The sequence below is a fragment of the Mesoplodon mirus genome (genome assembly GCF_964341445.2).
Source record: "Mesoplodon mirus genome assembly, chromosome: 4".
Taxonomy (NCBI): Eukaryota; Metazoa; Chordata; class Mammalia; order Artiodactyla; family Ziphiidae; genus Mesoplodon; species Mesoplodon mirus.
The window spans coordinates 176,290,488-176,313,965 of NC_138979.1; the positions used below are offsets into that span (position 1 = coordinate 176,290,488).

General features: G+C 36.2%; 1 protein-coding gene across 1 annotated transcript in view; it reads right to left on the reverse strand.

The window, feature by feature from the left end:
• Positions 1 to 1,223: 1,223 nt before the first annotated feature.
• The window catches only part of CATSPERB (cation channel sperm associated auxiliary subunit beta), a 129,106-nt gene continuing 106,851 nt past the window's right edge, over positions 1,224 to 23,478 (reverse strand). The window contains exons 20-27 of the mRNA XM_082618973.1: positions 22,927 to 23,066; positions 20,584 to 20,781; positions 19,740 to 19,850; positions 16,329 to 16,439; positions 9,806 to 9,941; positions 7,200 to 7,300; positions 6,423 to 6,497; positions 1,224 to 1,473 (exon numbers count right to left, since the gene is read on the reverse strand). Of these exons, the coding sequence (XP_082475099.1) occupies positions 1,285 to 1,473; positions 6,423 to 6,497; positions 7,200 to 7,300; positions 9,806 to 9,941; positions 16,329 to 16,439; positions 19,740 to 19,850; positions 20,584 to 20,781; positions 22,927 to 23,066 (1,061 nt within the window). The 3' untranslated portion in view covers positions 1,224 to 1,284. The remainder of the gene's footprint in view (positions 1,474 to 6,422; positions 6,498 to 7,199; positions 7,301 to 9,805; positions 9,942 to 16,328; positions 16,440 to 19,739; positions 19,851 to 20,583; positions 20,782 to 22,926; positions 23,067 to 23,478) is intronic.

The window sequence follows — 23,478 nt, forward strand, 5'->3', positions numbered from 1 at the left end:
TTATCTCTAGAGCCCTGGCCCAAGTGATGTTCTGAGGTGTTAACAAACTCCTGTTTTCCTAGGTCTCCAGAATGGTTCTCATTCCTCCCCATGGACAAGAACTGATTGTCCAGATTTTGCTTTGGTTTTCTGGCTTTCTGTAGTATCCTTCCAATAAATTTCCCTTTTTATGATAATTAGACAGAATGGCTTTCTATTACTTGCAATCTAACAACAACAGCTAACACTTAGAGTATTCACAGAGCCAGGCACTGTTCTGATTACTTTGCATGTATTAATTCATTTGACCCTCACAACAGCCCTATTAGGTAGGTATTAATATTATCCCCATTTTACAGGTGAAAACACTTAGGCACACAGAAATTAAATAATTTGCTTAGGTCACACATCTAGGAAGTGGCAAACCTGGGACGTCTGGCTCCGGAGTCTAACTGTTGGATCTACCTTTCCCACTATCCTCTCAAAAGAACTTTCATGATACACAGGTATGGCCACGGTTTACAGTTCTCACAGCTGGGCTCTCCTGGACTGGATGCCTAGCCTCTCCCTATGTTGTCAAGAGCAGTCTGCGGCTCCTCCTGAGCGTTTCCAGGAGAGTGTCACTCTCTGATCTCCAAATGTATTGGCTATCTTCTGACTATCTGGGGACAGGTGCTCTGAGAGTACACAGAGGTGAATCTTTTGGAATTCTACATGTTGCATGTAGTTTTGTAAATAAGTACCTCACCCAGACCCCGTGTTCGTCCAACCCCACAATGGGGTCACAATTCATTCTCTTTAGGTGTTACAATCTGGTTTTGAAGTTGCCTCAAGAAACCCAAATGGTTTATCTTTAATTTCCATGAGGCTCTGAAAGCACACATGGACAGGAGCCTCCTTTATCACCTATCTTTCCCTGGCAGGACTGCATTCTACTCATATTCCAATCTGAAAAGGGCAAGGCCCAGAGTGGGCTCCAGTCAACAAAAGCTGAAAAATACGGAAAATCCATTTCACACAGAGATGCTTATCATTTTGTATTTTTCTAAAGATCTCAAGGAAAATCCTCTATTATAAGTGTTGATATAAGAAATTTTCCATGTATTCAAAATAAGAGAATGGAATGGTAAACATGTTGACAAATAGCAATTTGAGTAAAACTGGTAATTCTATAGTATTTTAGCTAGTTTTTACATTAACATTTAAATACATTTTTTTCTAGGAGTTGTCTAATGAAACTAGGAAATAAAGAGAAAAGTATGATTACCATTTGTTCTCTATTCAGATTTTCAATCGATGAGCCAGCTAATTAGCAGCAATATTTGTTGAATTCACATTGTTTGTCCTAATCAAGTTTTTGCATGTATCCCATGGGTGGATGTTACGTATTTGGAACAAAAATGCTATAAAAATTAATCCTCCTAGCAGTACAGCTGCTGCGAGAGCAATAAGTGTGTGTCCTGGAAATGGCAGAGGGGCTTCGTCAACATAAATCTGCAACAGAAAAAGCAAAGTCTTTAAGCTTTCTGAACCCAGTAATTCAAAACCCTGAACTGGACATGATTCCCACAGTGGTGGAGACATTGTTACTCAGTTAGCAACATTCTGTCCAGACTGATATAGATATTTATCTTCCACAAAGCTTACAAACAGTCTCTTGACAATTTGACAGGTGGTGAACTTCCACATGATACATAGGGAATAGGAATTCGATTTATATCCTATTCCTTTATCCTATGTCTTTAGTGGCAGAGGTGGGCAGATAGAACACTTACACAGCAGGAAAACATTCTGTGTTTAGTTACAGAGGAACAGGCAAAGTGCTGCGGGAACATGGTTAGAAGTGCCTAACTGCTTAGAGTTATCAGGTAATGTACTTCCTGAGCTGGATCTTGAAGAATAAGAGAAGGAGGAGAAGGTACATTCAAGGTAGAGGGAATAAGCATGGGCTCTTCCAAACTATCTTCTCTTTAGAAATCCTCTGTACAAGTGCTGACATTGGGAAATTTCTGTATATTCAAAATGTTTCCTCTGCCTGAATGGCTAATTAATAAAAACAAGTTCCTAGAGGGGAGACAGGATCGTTGACAGAGGCATAGAGTCATCTTTTTCTCTGAGACTAGAGGCAAAGATGGGTGCCATAGACGTTACAAGTAGAAGTGGGGGCATATGGAGAATAAGGTGATTCAAGCTTATGTTTTCCCAGTGAAGTAGGAAGGAAGATCATCTTTGGAGGTAGAAGAAAGTAGAGATGAATGAAAACAGGATGGCAGGAATGTGGGAAAATGCCAGGACAAGATAAAGGATTAAAAAGCTGCTTTAGGGTATAGATCAAGTTAAAGGTATCTCCATCCTCCCAGTGGCCTAAGGATGTATCTGTTTTTTAAGAAACAATCCCATAAGCTATGAATCCTTTTATAATTTCTCTCACATTCATTCTTTCTATTCTACTTTTGTTACCACTATTGTGAGTTTTAATACCTCACTTTGTATAAATAAGCTCCCCTAACAGCTTTCCATGCTGTCAATCCATGTTGACATAATAACATTGCCAGATTAATCTTTGTAAAACATCAGTCTGTCTATAAAAAATTTTTTTAAACAAAGAGAGATTGCTTCATTTGTGATGAGAAGAATCTTGACTATATAGAACTGGTACCAGAAATGGAGTATTGTAAGCAACAGAATTTAGAAGGTGGATCTGGCCAAGTGGTGTGGAGAGCAGTGAGAAACTGTGCTTTCCAATCTGGGAAGATAATTATCTTCATGGTAATGGACCAGCTGGTTTAACCATGTCCTATTGTACTTGGAGGCTCAGACAATGTGCCCAATGCTACTGGAATTATTGGGGATTTGACAGACAAATATTACATATTGGGTATGATATGCTACTTGTGTTTTTCAATATGGTGCTACAAGATACCAAAAATCTTTCTTTTAAAGGTGGCCCATCAGAGGAGGTTGGATCATTAGCTTTGTAAGAATGATCTAGTCTGTTTGTGGTAAATGAGAGAGACAATGGTGCGCTACATGTAATCTCAAAACGGAATTTTCTTTTCTATGCTAAAGTGAGGAAGAGCCAGAGGAAACCACCCATCGTAATCGCAATCTATCTTTTTCTCTGTTCTGCTTCCTCAGTGTTGGATAACTCCCTCCATAGTCCCAACAGTCCTTATGGCTGACAGTAGCTCCTGGGGCTGCAAACTTCCTTGTTCAATGTTGTTAAGAAAGAGCAAGTCCATGTCCCAGCAGTTTGAGCAAAAGTCCTGTGATTCACTCTGACTGGGCAGGCATAGATCGTGTGCTCATCCCTGAACACCCCTTTTCAAAATGTTTAATAGTTTCTCATTGTTGACAGGAATGTTCCAAAGTTCTCATCCGGACATTCAAGGTCTCCCACAATGGGACCTTAACCTACCCACTTTCTTATATATAACCTTGCATTCCAGCCAAATGGATCTACTATTGGAGAGATTGCTTTATGACTTCCTGTATCTGTGTCTTTGCTGCTGTTATTCTTTCCACCCAGAATGCCTTCCTTACCCATTTCTGCCTAAAACAAAATTTCAGTCACCTTATCAGAAAATATAAAAATTTCACTTGCTTAAGTCGTCTATTGTACTTCTAAGAGTAGAAACCTCTATCACCTGTGAATCCTGTATTCTCCAGCTAAACTGCTATCTCTAAAGTTCTTGAAAACAGTTTTTTCTTTAAATGTTTCCCTCGCAATCTTCTATGATTATCTAAATCTTCCATGCCATGTCTAAAGAAAAGTTGAACCCCAGAATCATAAAAGAGTATGTTCTAGACACTATGTCTTTTTTAATCATCAAAATACTTCAATTTGTGCTTCTTTAATGCAAAGAATTCACTTAACCAGAGTGCAATTATCAAAACCAGGATATTAACTCTGAGACAACGCTATTATCTAATCTCCAGATTTTACTCAAATTTTATCAATGATTCCAATAATGTCCTTTAGGATGAGAGAAAATCCAAGATCATGCTTTGCATTCCATTGTTTCAGGATACTTGCAAAAGTAGATTTCAGGAACCTTTGTCTTTTTCTATTGTTTCTTAATGATTCTCTTCCTTTATTAACTATGCAATCACTTCCTATTTTTCTTTTATTCATTTTTGTGGTTCTTCCTTCATTCCTGAAGCTTTGTTTCTCTCTGTTGACACTTCTTTTTAGCCTGAAGAACTTCCTTAGGCATTTTTTCAGAGAAGTTCTGCCTACAGTGGATTATCTTATTTTTCCTTCATCTGAAATTGACCTTTATTTTCCCCTCATTCCTCAAGGATATTTTCACTAGCTATAGAGTTCTGGGTTGACAGTCCTTCTTCCCTACACTACAACTGTCCCCAGTACATTAAGGATGTTGTACAACTTTCTTCTTCTGTGGTTTCTGATGAGAAATCAGCAGTCATTCAAATTGCTGTTCACTTACATGTAGTGTTTTTCTCTGGCTGCTTTCAAGATTTTTCTTTGTCTTTGATTTTTAGTAGTTTGATTATGATTTAGGCATTCAGGTGTAGTGTTTAGGCATGACTTTTTAAAGTTCATCTCGTTTGGGATTCATTAAGCTTCTTGAATTTGTCAATTTTGTGTTCACCAAATTTAGGACATTTTCAGCCTTAATTTCTTCAGCTTTTTTTTGTTTATTTTTTCCCTGTACTAATCTCTTTTTTCCTCTCCTTCATGGACTCTGGTGACATAAGTCTTAGACCTTCTGATATTGTCGCATAGATCCTTGAGGCTATTGTTTTTAAAATCTTTTTTTCTTCAGGTTGAATTTTTACTGATTTATTTTCAAATTCACTGATTCTTTTCTCTGCAATACCCATTCTGCTATTGAGTCCATCCAGTGATTTTATAATTTTAAATATTTGTACTTTTCAGTTCTAAATTTTCCATTTTTTTTAATAGCTTCTATTTCTCTGCTGAGAATTTCTTCCTTTCCCTTTCCATTCATTTCAGAAGTGCTTGCCTTTACCTAGAGCATGGTTATAATAGCTGGTTTAAAATATCTGTCTTGATAACTCCATTTGCTGTCATTTGCTGATTGTCTTTTCTTTCCCTGAATTGCTTATATTTTCTTAATTCTTGGTATACTGAGTAACTTTGGATTGTATCCTGGATATTTAAGATATTATGTTTAGAGACTTTGGGTCCTGTTAAAAATTCTCTGGAAAATGTTGAATTTTTTGTTTGTTTCAGCAGTCAATCACACTGGTTGCATTCAGATCACAAGTAATGCCTTACTGTCTTTGGGTATGGCTCCAATGTCTGCTCAGTTTTTTTAAAAAAAGCCTTAGCTATGCCATCATGTCTTCCTGTCTCCTTTGCCACTTAGGGGATCTTAAGTGGGTGTTTATATTGTCGTTTTATTTTGAAGCCTTTGCTAAGCTTCTTTAGGTGTGTTCTACTCGTGTGCTGCTTGGTACTTGCGCTAGTACATATACAGAATTAGGAATCTCCTCCTCCAGCTCTCTTCTCTTAGGGATTTCCCCCCCACTCTCTACTCCTAGAGGCCCTTTTCCTTAGTCCTCTGGGAAGAAAGCTGGGATTCATTAGAGTTTTAGCCTTCTGTACTGCTGTGCTGTTCCATGAAACTGGGGCTGACCTTGGGACAAAGAGATGAGAGAAAAGAGAGGAAAATAATGGGGATTTTCTCTCATGCTCCTCATATGACAGGTGCTTCTTTTCCTAGATCTAGTGGGATGGATTTTCTCTAAGGGTCTTAGATGTCTGCACTGCTGCCATGGCACCCGTCACCGCAGTTGTGCAGATTCATTACTGAGGCAGGGCCAGGATAGAAAAAGGAAAAAAGAGAGAGTAAGAGATTTTGTTTTTGATAATGTGGTACCAGTATTTGACAATGAATGAGCCATTAATCAATTGAATCAAATCCTTATTCCTTCCCACCCACCACAGGCAGCAGATATCATTACATGAATAAACAGAAATGAGTCATTGAACATCATAGGGTGATTTGGAGAGACTGACTTTGGTTTCCAATTCTTTTGGATCTTGACGGCTTCGGGAGTATTTAAGACTCTACCATTACAATGCAAATAACCAAAGGGAGGATAATACTGGAAACTAAAGCGTTACAGACATAGGTCTCTGTGGGGAGTTGGGGGGGCGGTGTCAGAAAACCAAGCTAAATATGGAAGGTGGAGAGGGAACAAAAACAAATATAGGCACTTATTAAAATTTTCCCAGCATTAATTGGTCCTGAAACCTATCAAGGACCCTAACTTCATCACTGCTGATAATGTCACCACCAGTCTCCAGGATCCCCCATCTCCAGGCTTTGTCTATCACAGAAATTCTGCCATTTTTTCCTCTTAAGTGTCTCCTGGATGGATGCCTGTCATATTACGTCCCCAGCCATCACTCCCTTGGATACCACTGGATACTTGTGCCATCACTATACCTGAAATTCTTCACCTAAGTTACAAAAAGAGACCCCTGGAACAACAGACACTCTGAAGTGAAAGAGCTCAGAGCCCTGTGGAGGAAACACACCAGGCATTAGCAACATTGACATGTACGTTCCTTTAAGTAAAAATATACACTGGGGCCACTTTCCCTACAGACTCTGCATAGAAAAATTCCAACCTCTTTTCTAAGGTACTTGGGCATATACCTCATGTATCAAAATAAAAATGGAGGGAGAAGGACAAGAGTTAGAAACAGAGGGATTCGATAGCTGACAGTTTTTTCTTTTTGAATGAAGGAACAGAAACATAAAATCTAACATGGCCTTGATGAGTACTTTGGGCTAATCCACATATTCATGGTTTTGAGATGTCCCCTAACTTTTATTGGCTTTCACAACAATCACCTAGATTATGTCAACTTGATGTGTTCTTAGGGGCAGCTGAACCCAGAAGACATGTGTCTGTACATATCCAGGTGAAGAATACTGAGCCCATTTCCCCCTAACTTTTGGAAACACCTTTTCTGCTCCACCTTGATAATCTATTAGTCTTGCATTTTAGGTCAAAACATGGTAAGTTAATGTTAAATTCAACATTCTGATATCTTTAGAAATATTATAATAGCATCAAGGGAAATGGAGGAAAAATAAACTCCAAATAGCGATGCTATTTCCACCATTCATGGATACCTATCCTTTAAAACTAAAACCAAAGACATACAGGTTTTATCTAAGCTCAAAACAGGAAAAATAAAAATGCTGTCAACTTACCTTTATACTTAGGTTGAGGCCTAAAGGATTATACACTGGGGCATGAAGAATCGATTCTAAGTAGTCTTTCATTTTTTTTACATTTTCTGGCACAGTGTGTTCTAAAATTACACAAAGTATATATTAAGCACATGTATGCTATTTTCTCATTCTGTGTAAATCTTCTTAAACACAGTAAGGTACAATGAAAGATTCCACTCCATAACATGGCTAAATTATACATAATTTTAGTTCTGTTTGACTCTGTGGAGAATATATTTAGGGGAAATTAGGCCTAGCCTCTGACACTGCATCTTCTCAGGGGCTTCGTCAAGAAGGATGACCTCTTACCACCTTAATTCAGGCTGACCTTTCTTTCCTGCCCTATGCTTATGACTATCCTGACCTGCAGATATTTTGGGTATTTGGCAATGAGATAATTTCAGGACTACCTTAGCAGTTGGTAAATGATTTCCAGTAAGGTAGCAGAGAAGTTTCACAATAAGATCACTTAAATCTTTTCTGAACGAAGTGATCAGTTACTCCTATCTTCTTGTAATTCTTTCTTAAACCAGACATGTAGTGTGGGGGTTAGAAATCGCAGTGGTGTAAAGGTACATGGGATCTAAAGGGGTAAAAAAAAGCTCTGACTGTAGCATTTGGCAATTTTCATGGTGTGAATTTTTTTTAATTAAAAAAAATTTTTTTAATTGAAGTATAGTTGATTTACAATGTTATATTAGTTTCTGGTATATAGCAAAGTAATTCAGTTATATATATATATATTTATATATATAAATAATTTTTCATATTCTTTTCTAAGTTATTATAGGATATTGAGTATAGTTCCCTGTGCTATACAGTAGGACTTGTTATTTATTTAGTTTGTATACAGTAGTGTGTATCTGCTAATCTCAAACTCCTAAATTATCCCTCTCCCACCTCCTTTCCCCTTTGGTGACCATAAATTTGTTTTCTATGTCTGTGAGTCTGTTTCTGTTTTGTAAATAAGTTCATTTGTGTCATATTCTAGATTCCACACATAAGTGATATCATATGATATTTGTCCTTTTCTTACTTTGCTTAGTATGATAATCTCTAGGTCCATCCACATTGCTGCAAATGGCATTATTGCATTCTTTTTTATAGCTGAGTAATATTCCATTGTGTGTGTGTGTATGTATATAGGTATGTGTGTGTGTGTGTGTACATATATATATATATATATATATATATATATATATATATATGTCATATCTTCTTTAACCATTCATCGGTCCATGGACATTTAGCTTGCTTCCATGTCTTGGCTATTGCAAATAGTACTGCTATGAAAATAGTGGTGCATGTATCTTTTTGAATTATAGTTTTGTTGGGCTACATGCCCAGGAGTGGGATTGCTGGGTCATATGGTAATTCTATTTTTAGGTTTTTAAGGAACCTCCATATTGTTCTCCACAGTGGCTGCACCAATTTTCATTCCCATCAACAGCGTAAGAGGGTTCTCTTTTCTCCATACAGGATGTGAATATCATCACGGCTAATTTTAAGCAACGAATGGTTTAACAACCAGTATGCCATATGCTTGAATATTTAACAATCAGTGCTCAAAAAGAGCAGGCTCCAGCACACCATAGAAAATGAGGATATTAGTTAAAGCAAAATATTTACTAATTCTCTTTGCTCAATTTTTCAGTTCAAAAGTGCATATGTTGGGCAGAGTAAGACTCTCACTGAATACCAAATGTCTGGATGTTTCATAACATTTGGAAATTTCATTTAACTCTATGTATTGATCTATCAATCTTTCTACCTATTGATCTCCTTAAAAGTACGCATTCATGAACAAACACAAATGTGCAACAAAAAAGTATATATTTGAGGTAAAATTGAATTGTGGTAGATTTCATTTTACTTATTTAGAAATACTTCTGCATCATTTCAGTTATTTTACCATAAAATATTTAAGAAACTTTTCTCATATAATTAGAAGATAGATCCTATAGATAATCTGGCAACATGTTTTATATCTTCCTCCATAACATTGCAAAAGCAATGAAAGGAGACACCAGACCAACGTGTAGCACAAATGCAATCATTTTTGCTGCTAATCTACATAATGGCTCTGAGTCCAGGTCACTGGAAGTGATGATGAAATAAGTGTGAGACACACAGACATAGAAAACAAACTTATGGTTACCAAAGGGGAAGCAGGTAGAGAGGGGATAGATTAGAAGGTGGGGATTAACATATACAGAGTACTATATATAAAATAGATAACCAACAAGGGCCTACTGTATAGCACAGGGAACTCTACTCAATATTTTTTAACAACTTATAAGGGAAAAGAATCTGAAAAATAATATATATATATATATATATGTATAACTGAATCACTGTGCTGTACACCTGAAACTAACATGATATTGTAAATCACCTATACTTCAAAAAAAAAAAAGAAGTGTGAGATAATAGAAGCAGCATGAACAGCAACATGACAACTGATTCGACTTCTTTTCCAAAGAACTCTCAACTATCTTTTGTGTAAACAGTTTTGTAAACCACTTCTCTACATAATAACAACAGTATGCATAGCTGTAATAATTGTAGAAGAAAGCAAACCTTACTTAGGTTCCAGTTTTCCCTGTTATTCACTTCAGTCACAGTAACCAGGTATGGAGTTTCCACTGGGATATGTCCATCCTCACTGTAAATTTTCAAAGAAATTGGATATTGTGTAACTGGAAACTTAAAACGAGGAACCTAAAATGCAAATGCCAAGAATGAATGTAAATTTGGAAAATTCAATACTAACTCTTCATTTCCTGGTAAAGAATGAATAGATGTATTCCCAAGAATTTGTCTATTCTATATGAAATGTGCTTCTGAGGGTTTCTGCCTTCTCAGAGCATTAAAAAAAAATCTGTCTTATAGTAGAATTGCTGTGAACTCTAAAAGTAGTGCACAAAGACTGTGGTAACAAAACTCCTGCCTTTCTGTCGGCCTTCTTTCAAAGGAATTTGCTATTATGGTAGCCACACTTTTTTGGCCAACCCACATACCCTAAGATACTGCATGAATTGGGTCTTGCCCAAATCCCTTAACGGCCCTCTCCCTGCCAATCATCATCTCTTTTCTTTGAATTTTATTTTATTTTATTTATTTTTTATACAGCAGGTTCTTATTAGTCATCGATTTTATACACATCAGTGTATACATGTCAATCCCAATCTCCCAATTCATCCCACCATCACCACCCCCCCTCGCCACTTTCCCCACTTGGTGTCCATACGTTTGTTCTCTACATTTGTGTCTCAATTTCTGCCCTGCAAACCGGTTCATCTGTACCACTCTTCTAGGTTCCACATATATGCGTCAATATACGATATTCGTTTTTCTTTCTGACTTACTTCCCTCTGTATGACAGTCTCTAGATCCATCCACATCTCTACAAATGACCCACTTTCGTTCCTTTTTATGGCTGAGTATTATTCCATTGTATATATGTACCACACCTTCTTTATCGATTCATCTGTCGACGGGTATGTAGGTTGCTTCCATGTCCTGGCTATTGTAAATAGTGCTGCAATGAACATTGGGGTGCATGTGTCTTTTTAAATTATGGTTTTCTCTGGGTATATGCCCAGTAGTGGGATTGCTGGGTCAATATGGTAATTCTATTTTTAGTTTTTTAAGGAATCTCCATACTGTTCTCCAAAGTGGCTCTATCAATTTACATTCCCACCAACAGTGCAAGAGGGTTCCCTTTTCTCCCCACCCTCTCCAGCATTTGTTGCTTGTAGATGTTCTGATGATGCCCATTCTAACTGTTGTGAGGTGATACCTCATTGAAGTTTTGATTTGCATTTCTCTAATAATTAGTGACGTTGAGCAGCTTTTCATGTGCTTCTTGGCCATCTGTATGTGTTCCTTGGAGAAATGTCTATTTAGGTCTTCTGCCCATTTTTGGACTGGGTTCTTTGTTTTTTTAATATTGAGCTGCATGAGCTGTTTATATATTTTGGAGATTAACCCTTTGTCCGTTGATTCATTTGCAAATATTTTCTCGGATTCTGAGGGTTGTCTTTTCGTCTTGTTTATGGTTTCCTTTGCTGTGCAAAAGCTTTTAACTTTTATTTGATCCATTTGTTTATTTTTGTTTTTATTTCCATTACTCTAGGAGGTGAATCAAAAAAGATCTTGCTGTGATTTATGTCAAAGAGTGTTCTTCCTATGTTTTCCTCTAAGAGTTTTATAGTGTCTGGTCTTACATTAAGGTCTTTAATCCATTTTGAGTTTATTTTTGTGTATGGTGTCAGGGAGTGTTCTAATTTCATTCTTTTATATGTAGCTGTCCAGTTTTCCCAGCACCACTTATTGAAGAGACTGTCTTTTCTCCATTGTATATCCTTGCCTTCTTTGTCATAGATTAGTTGACAATAGGTGCGTGGGTTTATCTCCGGGCTTTCTATCTTGTTCCATTTATCTATATTTCTGTTTTTGTGCCAGTACCATATTGTCTTGATTACTGTAGCTTTGTAGTATAGTCGGAAGTCAGGGAGTCTGATTCCTCCAGCTCTGCTTTTTTCCTTCAAGACTGCTTTGGCTATTCGGGGTCTTTTGTGTCTCCATACAAATTTTAAGACTTTTTGTTCTAGTTCTGTAAAAAAATACAAATTTTAAGATTGTTTGTTCTCGTTCCATTGGTAATTTGATAGGGATTGCATTGAATCTGTAGATTGCTTTGGGTAGTATAGTCATTTTCACAATACCGATTCTTCCAATCCAAGAACATGGTATATCTCTCCATCTGTTGGCATCATCTTTAATTTCTTTCTTCAGTGTCTTACAGTTTTCTGCATACAGGTCTTTTGTATCCCCAGGTAGGTTTATTCCTAAGTATTTTATTCTTTTTGTTGCAGTGGTAAATGGGAGTGTTTCCTTAATTTCTCTTTCAGATTTTTCATCATTAGTATATAGGAATGCAAGAGATTTCTGTGCATTAATTCTGTATCCTGCAACTTTACCAAATTCATTGATTAGCTCTGGTAGTTTTCTGGTGGCATCGTTAGGATTCTCTATGTATAGTATCATGTCATCTGCAAACAGTGACAGTTTTACTTCTTCTTTTCCAATTTGTATTCCTTTTATTTCTTTTTCTTCTCTGATTGCCACGGCTAGGACTTCTAAAACTATGTTGAATAATAGTGGTGAGAGTGGACATCCTTTTCTTGTTCCTGATCTTAGAGGAAATGCTTGAGGTTTTTCACCCTTGAGAATGATGTTTGCTGTGGGTTTATCATACATGGCCTTTATTATGTTGAGGTAGGTTTCCTCTATGCCTATTTTCTGGAGAGTTTTTTTTTTTTATCATAAATGGGTGTTGAATTTTGTCAAAAGCTTTTTGTGCATCTATTGAGATGATCATATGGGTTTTATTCTTCAATTTGTTGATATGGTGTATCACATTGATTGATTTGCGTATATTGTAGAATCCTTGCATCCCTGGGATAAATCCCACTTGATCATGGTGTATGATCCTTTCAATGTGTTGTTGGATTCTGTTTGCTAGTATTTTGTTGAGGATATTTGCATCTATATTCATCAGTGATATTGGTCTGTAATTTTCTTTTTTTGTAGTATCTTTGTCTGGTTTTGGTATCAGGGTGATGGTGGCCTCATAGAATGAGTTTGGGAGTGTTCCTTCCTCTGCTAACTTTTGGAAGAGTTTGAGAAGGATGGGTGTTAGCTCTTCTCTAAATGTTTGATAGAATTCACCTGTGAAGCCATCTGGTCCTGGACTTTTGTTTGTTGGAAGATTTTTAATCACAGTTTCAATTTCATTACTTGTGACTGGTCTGTTCATATTTTCTGTTTCTTCCTGGTTCAGTCTTGGAAGATTATACCTTTCTAAGAATTTGTCCATTTCTTCCAGGTTGTCCGTTTTATTGGCATAGAGTTGCTTGTAGTAGTCGCTTAGGGTGCTTTGTATTTCTGCAGTGCCTGTTGTAACTTCTCCTTTTTCATTTCTAATTTTATTGATTTGAGTCCTCTCCCTCTTTTTGTTGATGAGTCTGGCTAATGGTTTATCAATTTTGTTTATCTTCTCAAAGAAACAGCTTTTAGTTTTATTGATCTTTGCTATTGTTTTCTTTGTTTCTATTTCATTTATTTCTGCTCTGATCTTTATGATTTCTTTCCTTCTGCTAACTTTGGGTTTTGTTTGTTCTTCTTTCTCTAGTTCCTTTAGGTGTAAGGTTAGATTGTTTATTTGAGATTTTTCTTGTTTCTTGAGGTAGGCTTTTGGAGCTATAAACTTCCCTCTTAGAACTGCTTTTGCTGCATCCCATAGGTTTTGAAATGTCATGTTTTCATTGTCATTTGTCTCTAGGTATTTTTTGATTTCCTCTTTAATTTATTCAGTGATCTCTTGGTTATTTAGTAACGTATTGTTTAGCCTCCATGTGTTTGTGTATTTTCCATTTTTTTCCCTGTAATTGATTTCTAACCTCATAGCGTTGTGGTCAGAAAAGATGCTTGATATGACTTCAATTTTCTTAAATTTATTGAGCCTTGATTTGTGACCCAAGATGTGATCTATCCTGGAGAATGTTCCATGTGCACTTGAGAAGAAAGTGTAACCTGCTGTTTTGGAATGAAATGTCCTATAAATATTGATTAAATCTATCTGGTCTATTGTGTCATTTAAAGCTTGTGTTTCCTTAGTAGTTTTCTGCTTGGATGATCTGTCCATTGGTGTAGGTGAGGTGTTAAAATCCCTCACCATTATTGTGTTACTGTTGATTTCCTCTTTTAAAGCTGTTAGCAGTTGCCTTATGTATTGAGGTGCTCCTATGTTGGGTACATACATATTTATAATTATTATGTCTTCTTCTTGGATTGATCCCTTGATCATTATGTAGTGTCCTTCCTTGTCTCTTATAACATTCTTCATTTTAAAGTCTGTTTTATCTGATATGAGAATTGCTACTCCAGCTTTCTTTTGATTTCCATTTGCATGGAATATCTTTTTCCATCCCCTCACTTTCAGTCTGTATGTGTCCCTAGGTCTGAAGTGGGTCTCTTGTAGACAGCATATAGATGGGTCTTGTTTTTGTATCCATTCAGCAAGCCTGTGTCTTTTGGTTGGAGCATTTAATCCATTCATGTTTAAGGTAATTATCAATATGTATGTTCCTATGACCATTTTCTTAATTGTTTTGGGTTTGTTTTTGTAGGTCCTTTTCTTCTCTTGTGTTTCCCACTTAGAGAAGTTCCTTTAGCATTTGTTGTGGATCTGGTTTGGTGGTGCTGAATTCTCTTAGCTTTTGCTTGTCTGTAAAGCTTTTGATTTCTCCATCAAATCTGAATGAGATCCTTGCCACGTAGAGTAATCTTGGTTGTAGGTTCTTCCCTTTCATCACTTTAAGTATATCATGCCACTCCCTTCTGGCTTGTAGAGTTTCTGCTGAGCATCAGCTGTTAACCTTATGGGAGTTCCCTTGTATGTTATTTGTCGTTTTTCCCTTGCTGCTTTCGATAATTTATCTTTGCCTTTAATTTTTGCCAATTTGATTACTATATGTCTCGGCGTGTTTCTCCTTGGGTTTATCCTGTATGGGACTCACTGCACTTCCTGGACTTGGGTGGCTATTTCCTTTCCCATGTTAGGGAATTTTTCTACTATAATCTCTTCAAATATTTTCTCGGGTCCTTTCTCTTTTCACCTTCTGGGACCCCTGTAATGCGAATATTGTTGGGTTTAATGTTGTCCTAGAGGTTTCTTAGGCTGTCTTCATTTCTTTTCATTCATTTTTCTTTATTCTGTTCCATGGCAGTGAATTCCACCATTCTGTCTTCCAGGTCACTTATCCGTTCTTCTTCCTCAGTTATTCTGCTATTGATTCCTTCTAGTGTATTTTTCATTTCAGTTATTGTATTGTTCATCTCTGTTTGTTTGTTCATTAATTCTTCTAGGTCTTTGTTAAACATTTCTTGCATCTTCTTGATCTTTGCCTCCATTCTTTTTCTGAGGTCCTGGATCATCTTCACTATCATTATTCTGAATTCTTTTTCTGGAAGGCTGCCTATCTCCACTTCATTTAGTTGTTTTTCTGGGTTTTAACTCATTCCTTCATCTGGTACGTAGCCCTCTGTATTTTCATCTTGTCCATCTCTCTGTGAATGTGGTTTTTGTTCCACAGGCTGCAGGATTGTAGTTCTTCTTGCATCTGCTGGCTGCCCTCCCAGTCATGATCTTTCAACCACACTCATTAAACTCAGGCTCTGGAGTTCAAATCTAGCTCCATCACATATTAATGATGTGGTCTTTGGCAAATTACCAGGCTTCTCTGTGCCTCAAATGTAATGAGACAAGTTATGGAGAAGCCTTAGAGCAGTACATGGTAGACAGTAAATTCTCAAGAAATACTGGAATTCAACAAGGGTGGAGTTGTGGAGGTATACAATAGCAACCCTCATAGTTTATTGACTGCTGACTCTATGCCCAATATTATCATAAGCGATTTTATCCTTGTATAAAATCATTTAAAATAATGCCATATACAGTCCAACAAGGCCTTTGAAATAGATCTACTTGAAAGTTATACCAAGTGCACAGGTAAGTCAGCTAATGCAGACACCAACATCAACTTGATACATGTCTGAATGTTTGGAGCCTAACAGAAGGAAGTATTTAACACAGAACCCATTCTCTTAACCAACATATTATACTGTTTTCTATTTTGTCACTAGTACCTTGAGCTTTAAGTTTTATATTCTCAGAACCTGATACATGTTTGATAGTCAATACTTTTTTAAATGAATCAATATTCACCATAACCTAGTGTAACGTTTGACAGGTTATACATTGTTTTCACATAGATAGAAGCATGTATGTGTGTGTATCTTTATAAGATCCTGTGAAATGAACAAGGCAATGCAGATATTATTCTATTCTACAGATGAGGTTAATTACTGTGTCTGGGGACATTTAAATTCAAATATTTTTAGCTCTATGTCATATTTAATTCCATGTCATAATAAAACAGTATTTCTATGCCTTAGTTTTCATGTTTAACCAAAATGTGCATTTCAAGGTCTTATTAATATGAAAATACTCTGTCTTCAGGAAATTAAAGATTATCTTACCTTTTCTCTGCAATCTGAGAAAGCAACAGCATGTGAAAACTTTTGATCATTTGTGCAATTACATTCCTCCCGAGTAGACACATTTGCACACTGTTTGAATTTACCAGATTTCTGCAAATAGAATTAAAATAGGTTGACTTGCTGTTTTTGATGGCAGGATTTATGCAAACTGAGTAAATGTGCAATAACTATTTGTTACCTGAATGAATAAAATCCCTGAGAAGTTAAAAAGTTTTAAAATCCATTAATAATAAGGTAAAAGCACAGTCTTTCTGAATTTTGTCTCTTTGCGTGGAATGAACCCAAGTATCACTCAGCTGCTTGCCAGTTTACCTCAGGGCAGTTGATAGTCAACATGCATGGGACCCAGAAAGCCTGTGTCTTTCTGAATGCAGTAATTAAGATGCCCACCTCCATCGCTGGCATGGAAACTGAGACCTAAAAGAACAGACTTGATATGATGGGCTGCCAACTATGGATACTCTCCAAATCTACTATTTTGTACTTATCTCTCCTCATAGCAGTCACTAAGGCTGTTTAAAATCTCCACTATAACCATCCACTTGTCATTCATTTTTTCATTTGATCACTCTTGCTTGGTTTATTGGTTTATTCATTTTTATTCGTTTTTTATTGATTTATTCATTTTTTCAAAGAAATGGTTTTTGATTTTGATAATCAACTCTATTTCTAAAAACGTTATTCTTCCTTCTACTTCTTTTAAGATTATCATTCTCATCCTCATTGCTTCTTTTTTTCTTCTTTTTGTGGAGATAACATTTACCATTTTCAAGTGTACAATGCAGTGGATTTTAGTATACGCACAATATTATTCAGTCATCACCACTATCTAATTTCAGAACTAATTTGCTGCTTAGTTAGGTTCATTCAGCTCTTCCAATCTTTTGAGCTGTTTCACGATTACATTTTAAATTTCTGACATCTTTTGTGTGTGTGTGTGATGTCTGTCTCCAATTTTTTTTCATGGTTGCAGTATGACCTAAACTGTTCTGAAATAATTATTTTGCTTATTCTAAAGTTTGCTTGTATTTATGATACTGTTTTCCAAGGCATGAGTTTTTTAGTTGTTTAGATTTATGCTTCTTTTTTATTGTGGAAGTTTTCTTCAAATATTTGGTGTTTTACTGTTGTCTGCTTATCCTTGGAGGGTTAACTGCCAACTCTGTATCTGGAATGACATCACACATGATTGTCTAGTAAGGGGATGATGTCAGCATAACAAGAAGTCACAGTGTTGGTTCAGATGTACTTTTTTCCCAGCTGTTATATTTTGAGGTGATCAGAGGCAGAATTACATAAATTTTGAGTAGTCTGCTCCACTTGATGATGCTATTTAATTTGTAGAACTTTTAAAGCTTATTCTCCCCCATTAAAGATCCACGAAGATGTCATGTTTATCTTGTTCACTGTTGTCTCCCCAGAGAATATCTGTACAGTGTCTGATAACTCTGGAAATGCTGAAATTAACATTTGTTGAATGTATAAAAGGTGCCCCCCCAAAACCTGTTATTTACTTATGTGTAAATTAGATACATTTCCTATTCAACTCCCAAGAAAATCCAGAAGAAAAAACAATCCAAACGAAGGTTTTCCATGTAAATATATTACACTCATATTTCAATAGATGAGGCTTGTGTCTAGTGACATATCAGACTTTATCTTTGGAAGAAACCGCAACAGTATTTGAGTTGCTCATTGCCTGGAGCAGAGCTGCTTACCCTGAAATCCAAGATTCAACAAGAAGTCAACCTCTGTGTGTGTGTGTGTGTGTGTGTGTGTGTAATCATATGTGTATAAATGTGTATTATTCATTTGTTGAACAATTTTTCAGCACTCCCTATGTTGGGTGCTTTTCTGGGTACTAAAGATATTATAGAGAATAAAATAGATTTAAAAATACCCAACAATAACCCTGCTTTATGTAGCTTACCTTTTAATGAAATACAATAAATAAATGGGTAAAATATGTAAAATTGTAAAAGTGCAGTGAAGAAAAATAAGGCAGGGAAGGGGGACAGGAGTGGGCATCAGTGGAGGTGGAGGTTACAATTCTAAAGAGAGTGGCCAAGGAAGGTCTCACCATGATGGTGACATTTAAGCAAAAATCTGAAGATGGTGATGGAATGCGCTATGTGATATCTGGCAGAAGTACATTCCAGACAGAGGAAATTTTTGAAACTTAAAGACCCTGAGATGGAAATATGTCTGGTATACTTGAAGAACAGCAAGGAGGCCAATGTGTGCAGAACAGAGTGACCTGCGGGAAATCAGGTCAGATGTGAAGCTAAGGCTGAACCACAGAGGACCTTATAAACCATTGTAAGAATTTGGCTTTTACTCTGAATGAGATGGGAAGATGATGAAGAATTTTGAACAAAAGAAACAACCATTTTCTGTCTTTGTGTGTGTGTGTGTGTGTATGTTCATGAATAGATATGAATGCCTGCTTGTCCATATGTATATGCAGTTAGGTGCGTTTTTCTCAAGAGAGATATTACAGGTATCTGTGAGGTTTCCTTGGGAAGCCACCCCATGATGTACTTCTCTTTTTTTAAAAAAAAGTATTTATTTATTTATTTATTTTGGCTGCACCAGGTCTTTATTGCAGCACGCGGGATCTTTAGTTACATATGCATGCAGGCTTCTTAGCTGCGGCCTGCATGCAGGACCTAGTTCCCCTGATCAGGGATCAAACCCAGACCCCCGGAATTGGGAGCTTGGAGTCTTACCCACTGGACCACCAGGGAAGTCCTGATGTATTCTTCTTTTGAGCCTAGTGGTTTCTCTCTGTTCTACCTTGCTCACCCTGACTCCAGAGAGGCAGAGTGCTGCTGGGGTTTGGTTATTTTCTAGGCGGATCCTCAGCAGGAGTTCAAATGAGTCTATGTTGGAGCAAACACTCTTCTCTCCTTTTGGACATCATTCCTTTCACAGAGCTGTGAGATGGGTCTGAGGCCCCTTTCATTTAAAAAACGATGTTCTCACTCTACCTATGCTCTTTGAAATTCAAATGGGAGCTAGGGAGAGGTCAAGGGGAAAGAGTCCATTTAGACTTCTTGGTTCCAAAACTGTATCCAGGAGTAGCAGTAAGAGAAGGAAAGGCTATAGTAGTAGTAGGAGGAACAGGGATAGCAGTAGTAGTCGTAGTCGTAGTCGTAGTCGTAGTCGTAGTAATGAGGGAGGAGGAGAGGGAAGGGGAGGGGGAGGAGCTGGAGGGGGAGTGGGAGAGGGAAGGGGAGGAGGAGAAGAAGTAGTGATGTTATCAGAGCAGATTATGCTTAATGCACCTTCTCATTTAATCTCCACAGATAGGTCTGTCCAGCTGTAATTTTACTGAATGATTTCTTGAATTCAAATGAATACTAGTATATCTGCAGAAAAAATATTTACCTTTGACTTGTGAAATAGATTTCTCGGTATGGGTTTACTAGGATCTGCATGATAAAAATTATCTGTAAGTGGAATAGCTATTCCCATATTAGAGGGAGGCTTGTAGTTTATCTGAAAATGATTAAACAAAGTTAGTGTAAAGTTCATTATTATTTACTAAGTCTTTCATTTAAAAATCTTGATTTTCCAGAAAAGCATTCAAAACAAATATTTCACTTTCAGCTCCTGGTATTTAAGTAAATTTCTCTTTCCCCAGCACTCCCTCAACCCATGGTAATTGGACCTTGTAAATAAGTGAAAAAAGTTTTAGAACCTAAAGTAGCTGTCATAAAGTCAATGAAATAAAGCTTAAACACCTTATAAAGAGGCTTAGTGACATATTTAGTAAATAATTCTTCAAGTTTGGTTATTGTTTTGTCACAAAGAAAATTATAAGTAATAAGTTAACAAAGATATTTTAAAAAGAGTCACATAGTCTGACAAGGCAAAAATTAAAATTGTTATTACATTGAAATGGGACCTGTAAGATATATCAGCTCAGGATGAGAATGAGTCAACTTAAGGGCAAATAACTGTATATATTGTTAAAGCCCAAGATTATGCCACCATAATATAGCATAAAATGTGATATTAATAATGATAAGACTAAGTTCCCAAGAAAAATCATTATTTCAGAAAATTTTCACATTTTAGTCATCATATCCTCAAAATGACATGAGGATTGAAAAATAACTGGGGTGTTTTGAGCATTTCAGGAAAGAAATGCTAAGACCAAATGGCCAGCTGATCATACAAAAGTAATCTATCACTGGTACCCTTCAAACAATCTGCTTAGGTTTCTTACTGGCAAAACTTTGATCATATTAAAACCCTGACTGTCCATGTGAACTCCACTGATCCAGTCTTTCAATGGGATAATTTCACTAGGAATGTGATGCATAGACTTGAGATAACTACAGCTGCTTTTCAACGTTGGCACGAATGTTGTAACAAGACACTCAGTCGATGCTCCCCAGACAATAAACGCCAGTGAAGTTGAACCCTGGAAATATCCAAATAAATGAAGGTTATTAAAAGTAACTGTTATTGGCTGAACTGTATCTATTCCATATGATGAAGTCCTAACCTCCAGTATCTCAGAATGTGATTGTATTTGGAGATAAGGCCTTTAAAGAGGCAATTAAGTTAAGATGAGATCATTCAGGTAGGCTCTAATCCCATATGATGAGTGTCATATAACAACAGGAAATTTGAAAACAGACACACACAGAGGGAAGACCATGTGAAGACATAGGGAGAAGACAGCCATCTGCAGACCAAGGAGAGAGGCCTTAGAAGAAACCAACCCTGCCAATGCCTTGATCTTGGTTTCTAGCCTCTGGAACTGTGAGAAAATAAATTTCTGTTGTTTAAGCCACTCAGTCCATAGTATTTTGTTATGGCAGCCCTGGCAAACTAGCACAGTACCCAAGTAAAGAATACAGAAAATGAAAATGAAAAGAAATAGAAAAAGAATGGTAATAGAAAACAGAAATAGAATCATAAGTTTGATCATAACAGAAGACATATTCTTTTCCAGGAAGAAATACATTCCAATCTAATTGCCTGTGGGTGACATTTGGAAATGAGCAAGGATCAAGTGTTTATTATTAAATAAACACTATTATTGGATGTAGTTGGATGTAAATCCAACTTAGAATGGCAAGGCTTCCCTCATTCATTGATGAGCAGTGACATTTGTTTGGATAATATGAGTAAAATAACTTCCATTGGTATACATTTTGAAAAGAAGATACTCACTTAGCAATCACTATATTTCACAAAGATATGGTTTTAGTAGAAATTTATGTACAAAAACCATATCTGAACCTTGCATGATATTTAACATTCAACAAAATTTGATAAATTCTGTTTGAAATTTTTAAGTACTTCTTGAAATTAAAAATGTAGAAATACTAATAATTTTACTGATATAGTGGACTCCAGTAGTTTTGCCCCCATCTGTTCTCTGTAAGCCATTAAAAATAATCTATTTTTAATGAATTTTTGCTAAAACACATTGAACCAGAATGTAAGCAGGGTTCTAATATTAAAGGAAATTTGGGGTGGGGGGATGGCACAAGTTCAATAAGAAATAAGGAAGTAAACAGAAAAATCTAGAATACTGGAGATTCTACAACATAACTGACTCAATTGCTACAATTCAATGGCAGGGGAAGAAAATGGAGTCATACCTACCTTAAACTAAAAGAAACTTGAGAGATTAATAAATAACCACATATTGTGTGACTTTTGTTTGCATCCAAATTCAAACAAACCAACCCTAAACATTTTTTTTTGAGAAAATTGAGGGAATTTGATTATGGACTGGGTTTTATAGGATACCAAAAAAAAATTCGTTTAAAAAATTTCAGGGATGATAATGGCATTTTTGTTATGTAAGAGATAATACAGATATTTTTTGGAGATATGTATGGAAGCATATAGGAGTGAAATGACATGATGTCTGCTATTCATTTAAAAGTATGTCAGAATATAAACCAAAAAAAAAATTAAATAGAGATGATAAAACAGAAGTATCAAAACCTTGACTATTGTTTAATTTGAGAAATAGGTATATGGAAATTCTTCTTTTGTCTATATCTGAAAATTTTCATGATAAACAGATTGTAGAATTTGCAGGAAAATATTTATTGGCACAAGAGGATTAAACTATATAATTAAGTGGAAGGAGCATATTTTTAAAACTGTATATACAATGTTCTCCCAGTTTTAGGGGGGAAAAAGGAAAATACTGTAAATCCATAGTGATTGAGCATTTTCTATGTGCCAGACATTGTTTTAGATGGCCTACCTGAATTATCACATTTAATTCTCAAAACAATCATATGAAGTAGGTATTATTAGTATCACTTCCATTTTATAGATGAGGAAACTTAGAGTAAAGTAACTTTCCTAAGCTCACAAAAACGGTACCAGCAGTGAAAACTAACTCAGCTAGTCTTTTCCAGAGCTCACTTTTTTAATCTCTATCACATACAGCCTTTTCATAATTCCCAAAATGTTAAAAGTGTTTAGTCATCCTTGATACATAGGATTATGCATAATTTTTCCTTCTTTTTCTTAGCTTATATTCTAAATTTTCTATAATCCATAGATTTTTTTTAATAATTAAAGAAAAACTTACTTGACGTAAAGTTTTGCTGGCTGCAGAAATTTCCATTAGGTAACTATCAGCGTCATCAAAATAGCCTTCAACTTTAACTTCCAACAAATTTGGGTTTCCAACGACTACTTTCAGCAGTGGGATTTCAAGTGTTTGAACACCTTTGGAAACAAAGCCAAGAGTGAACATGAAATCATGAAAATTTTAAGCAATTTCATAATGACTGGCTGATCAGAATTCTAGAACATCTACAGAATCTATTTATACAGAGTTAACTTTAATAGTTCTTAGAAAAACTTAACTTTGCAAATATTTTCTCCTAATTTTTTTCACAGAAATGTTGCTTCCCTTCACCCCTCATTCCTCAGCCAGATTCTCGAAGGCAGTCACTTGGATAGTCTTGGTCACACTGAGTTGACTAACTCAGTAGAGAAACTGAGAATACACGCTCAATTTAAAGGGCTGTCAATCAGTTGCTGCCAAGAGAAAAACCCTAGGCATTTAACACAATATGTCATTAGGCCATTTCCTGCCTTCAAGGCCCCTGTTTGCAACCTCTCCATACTGAGAAAT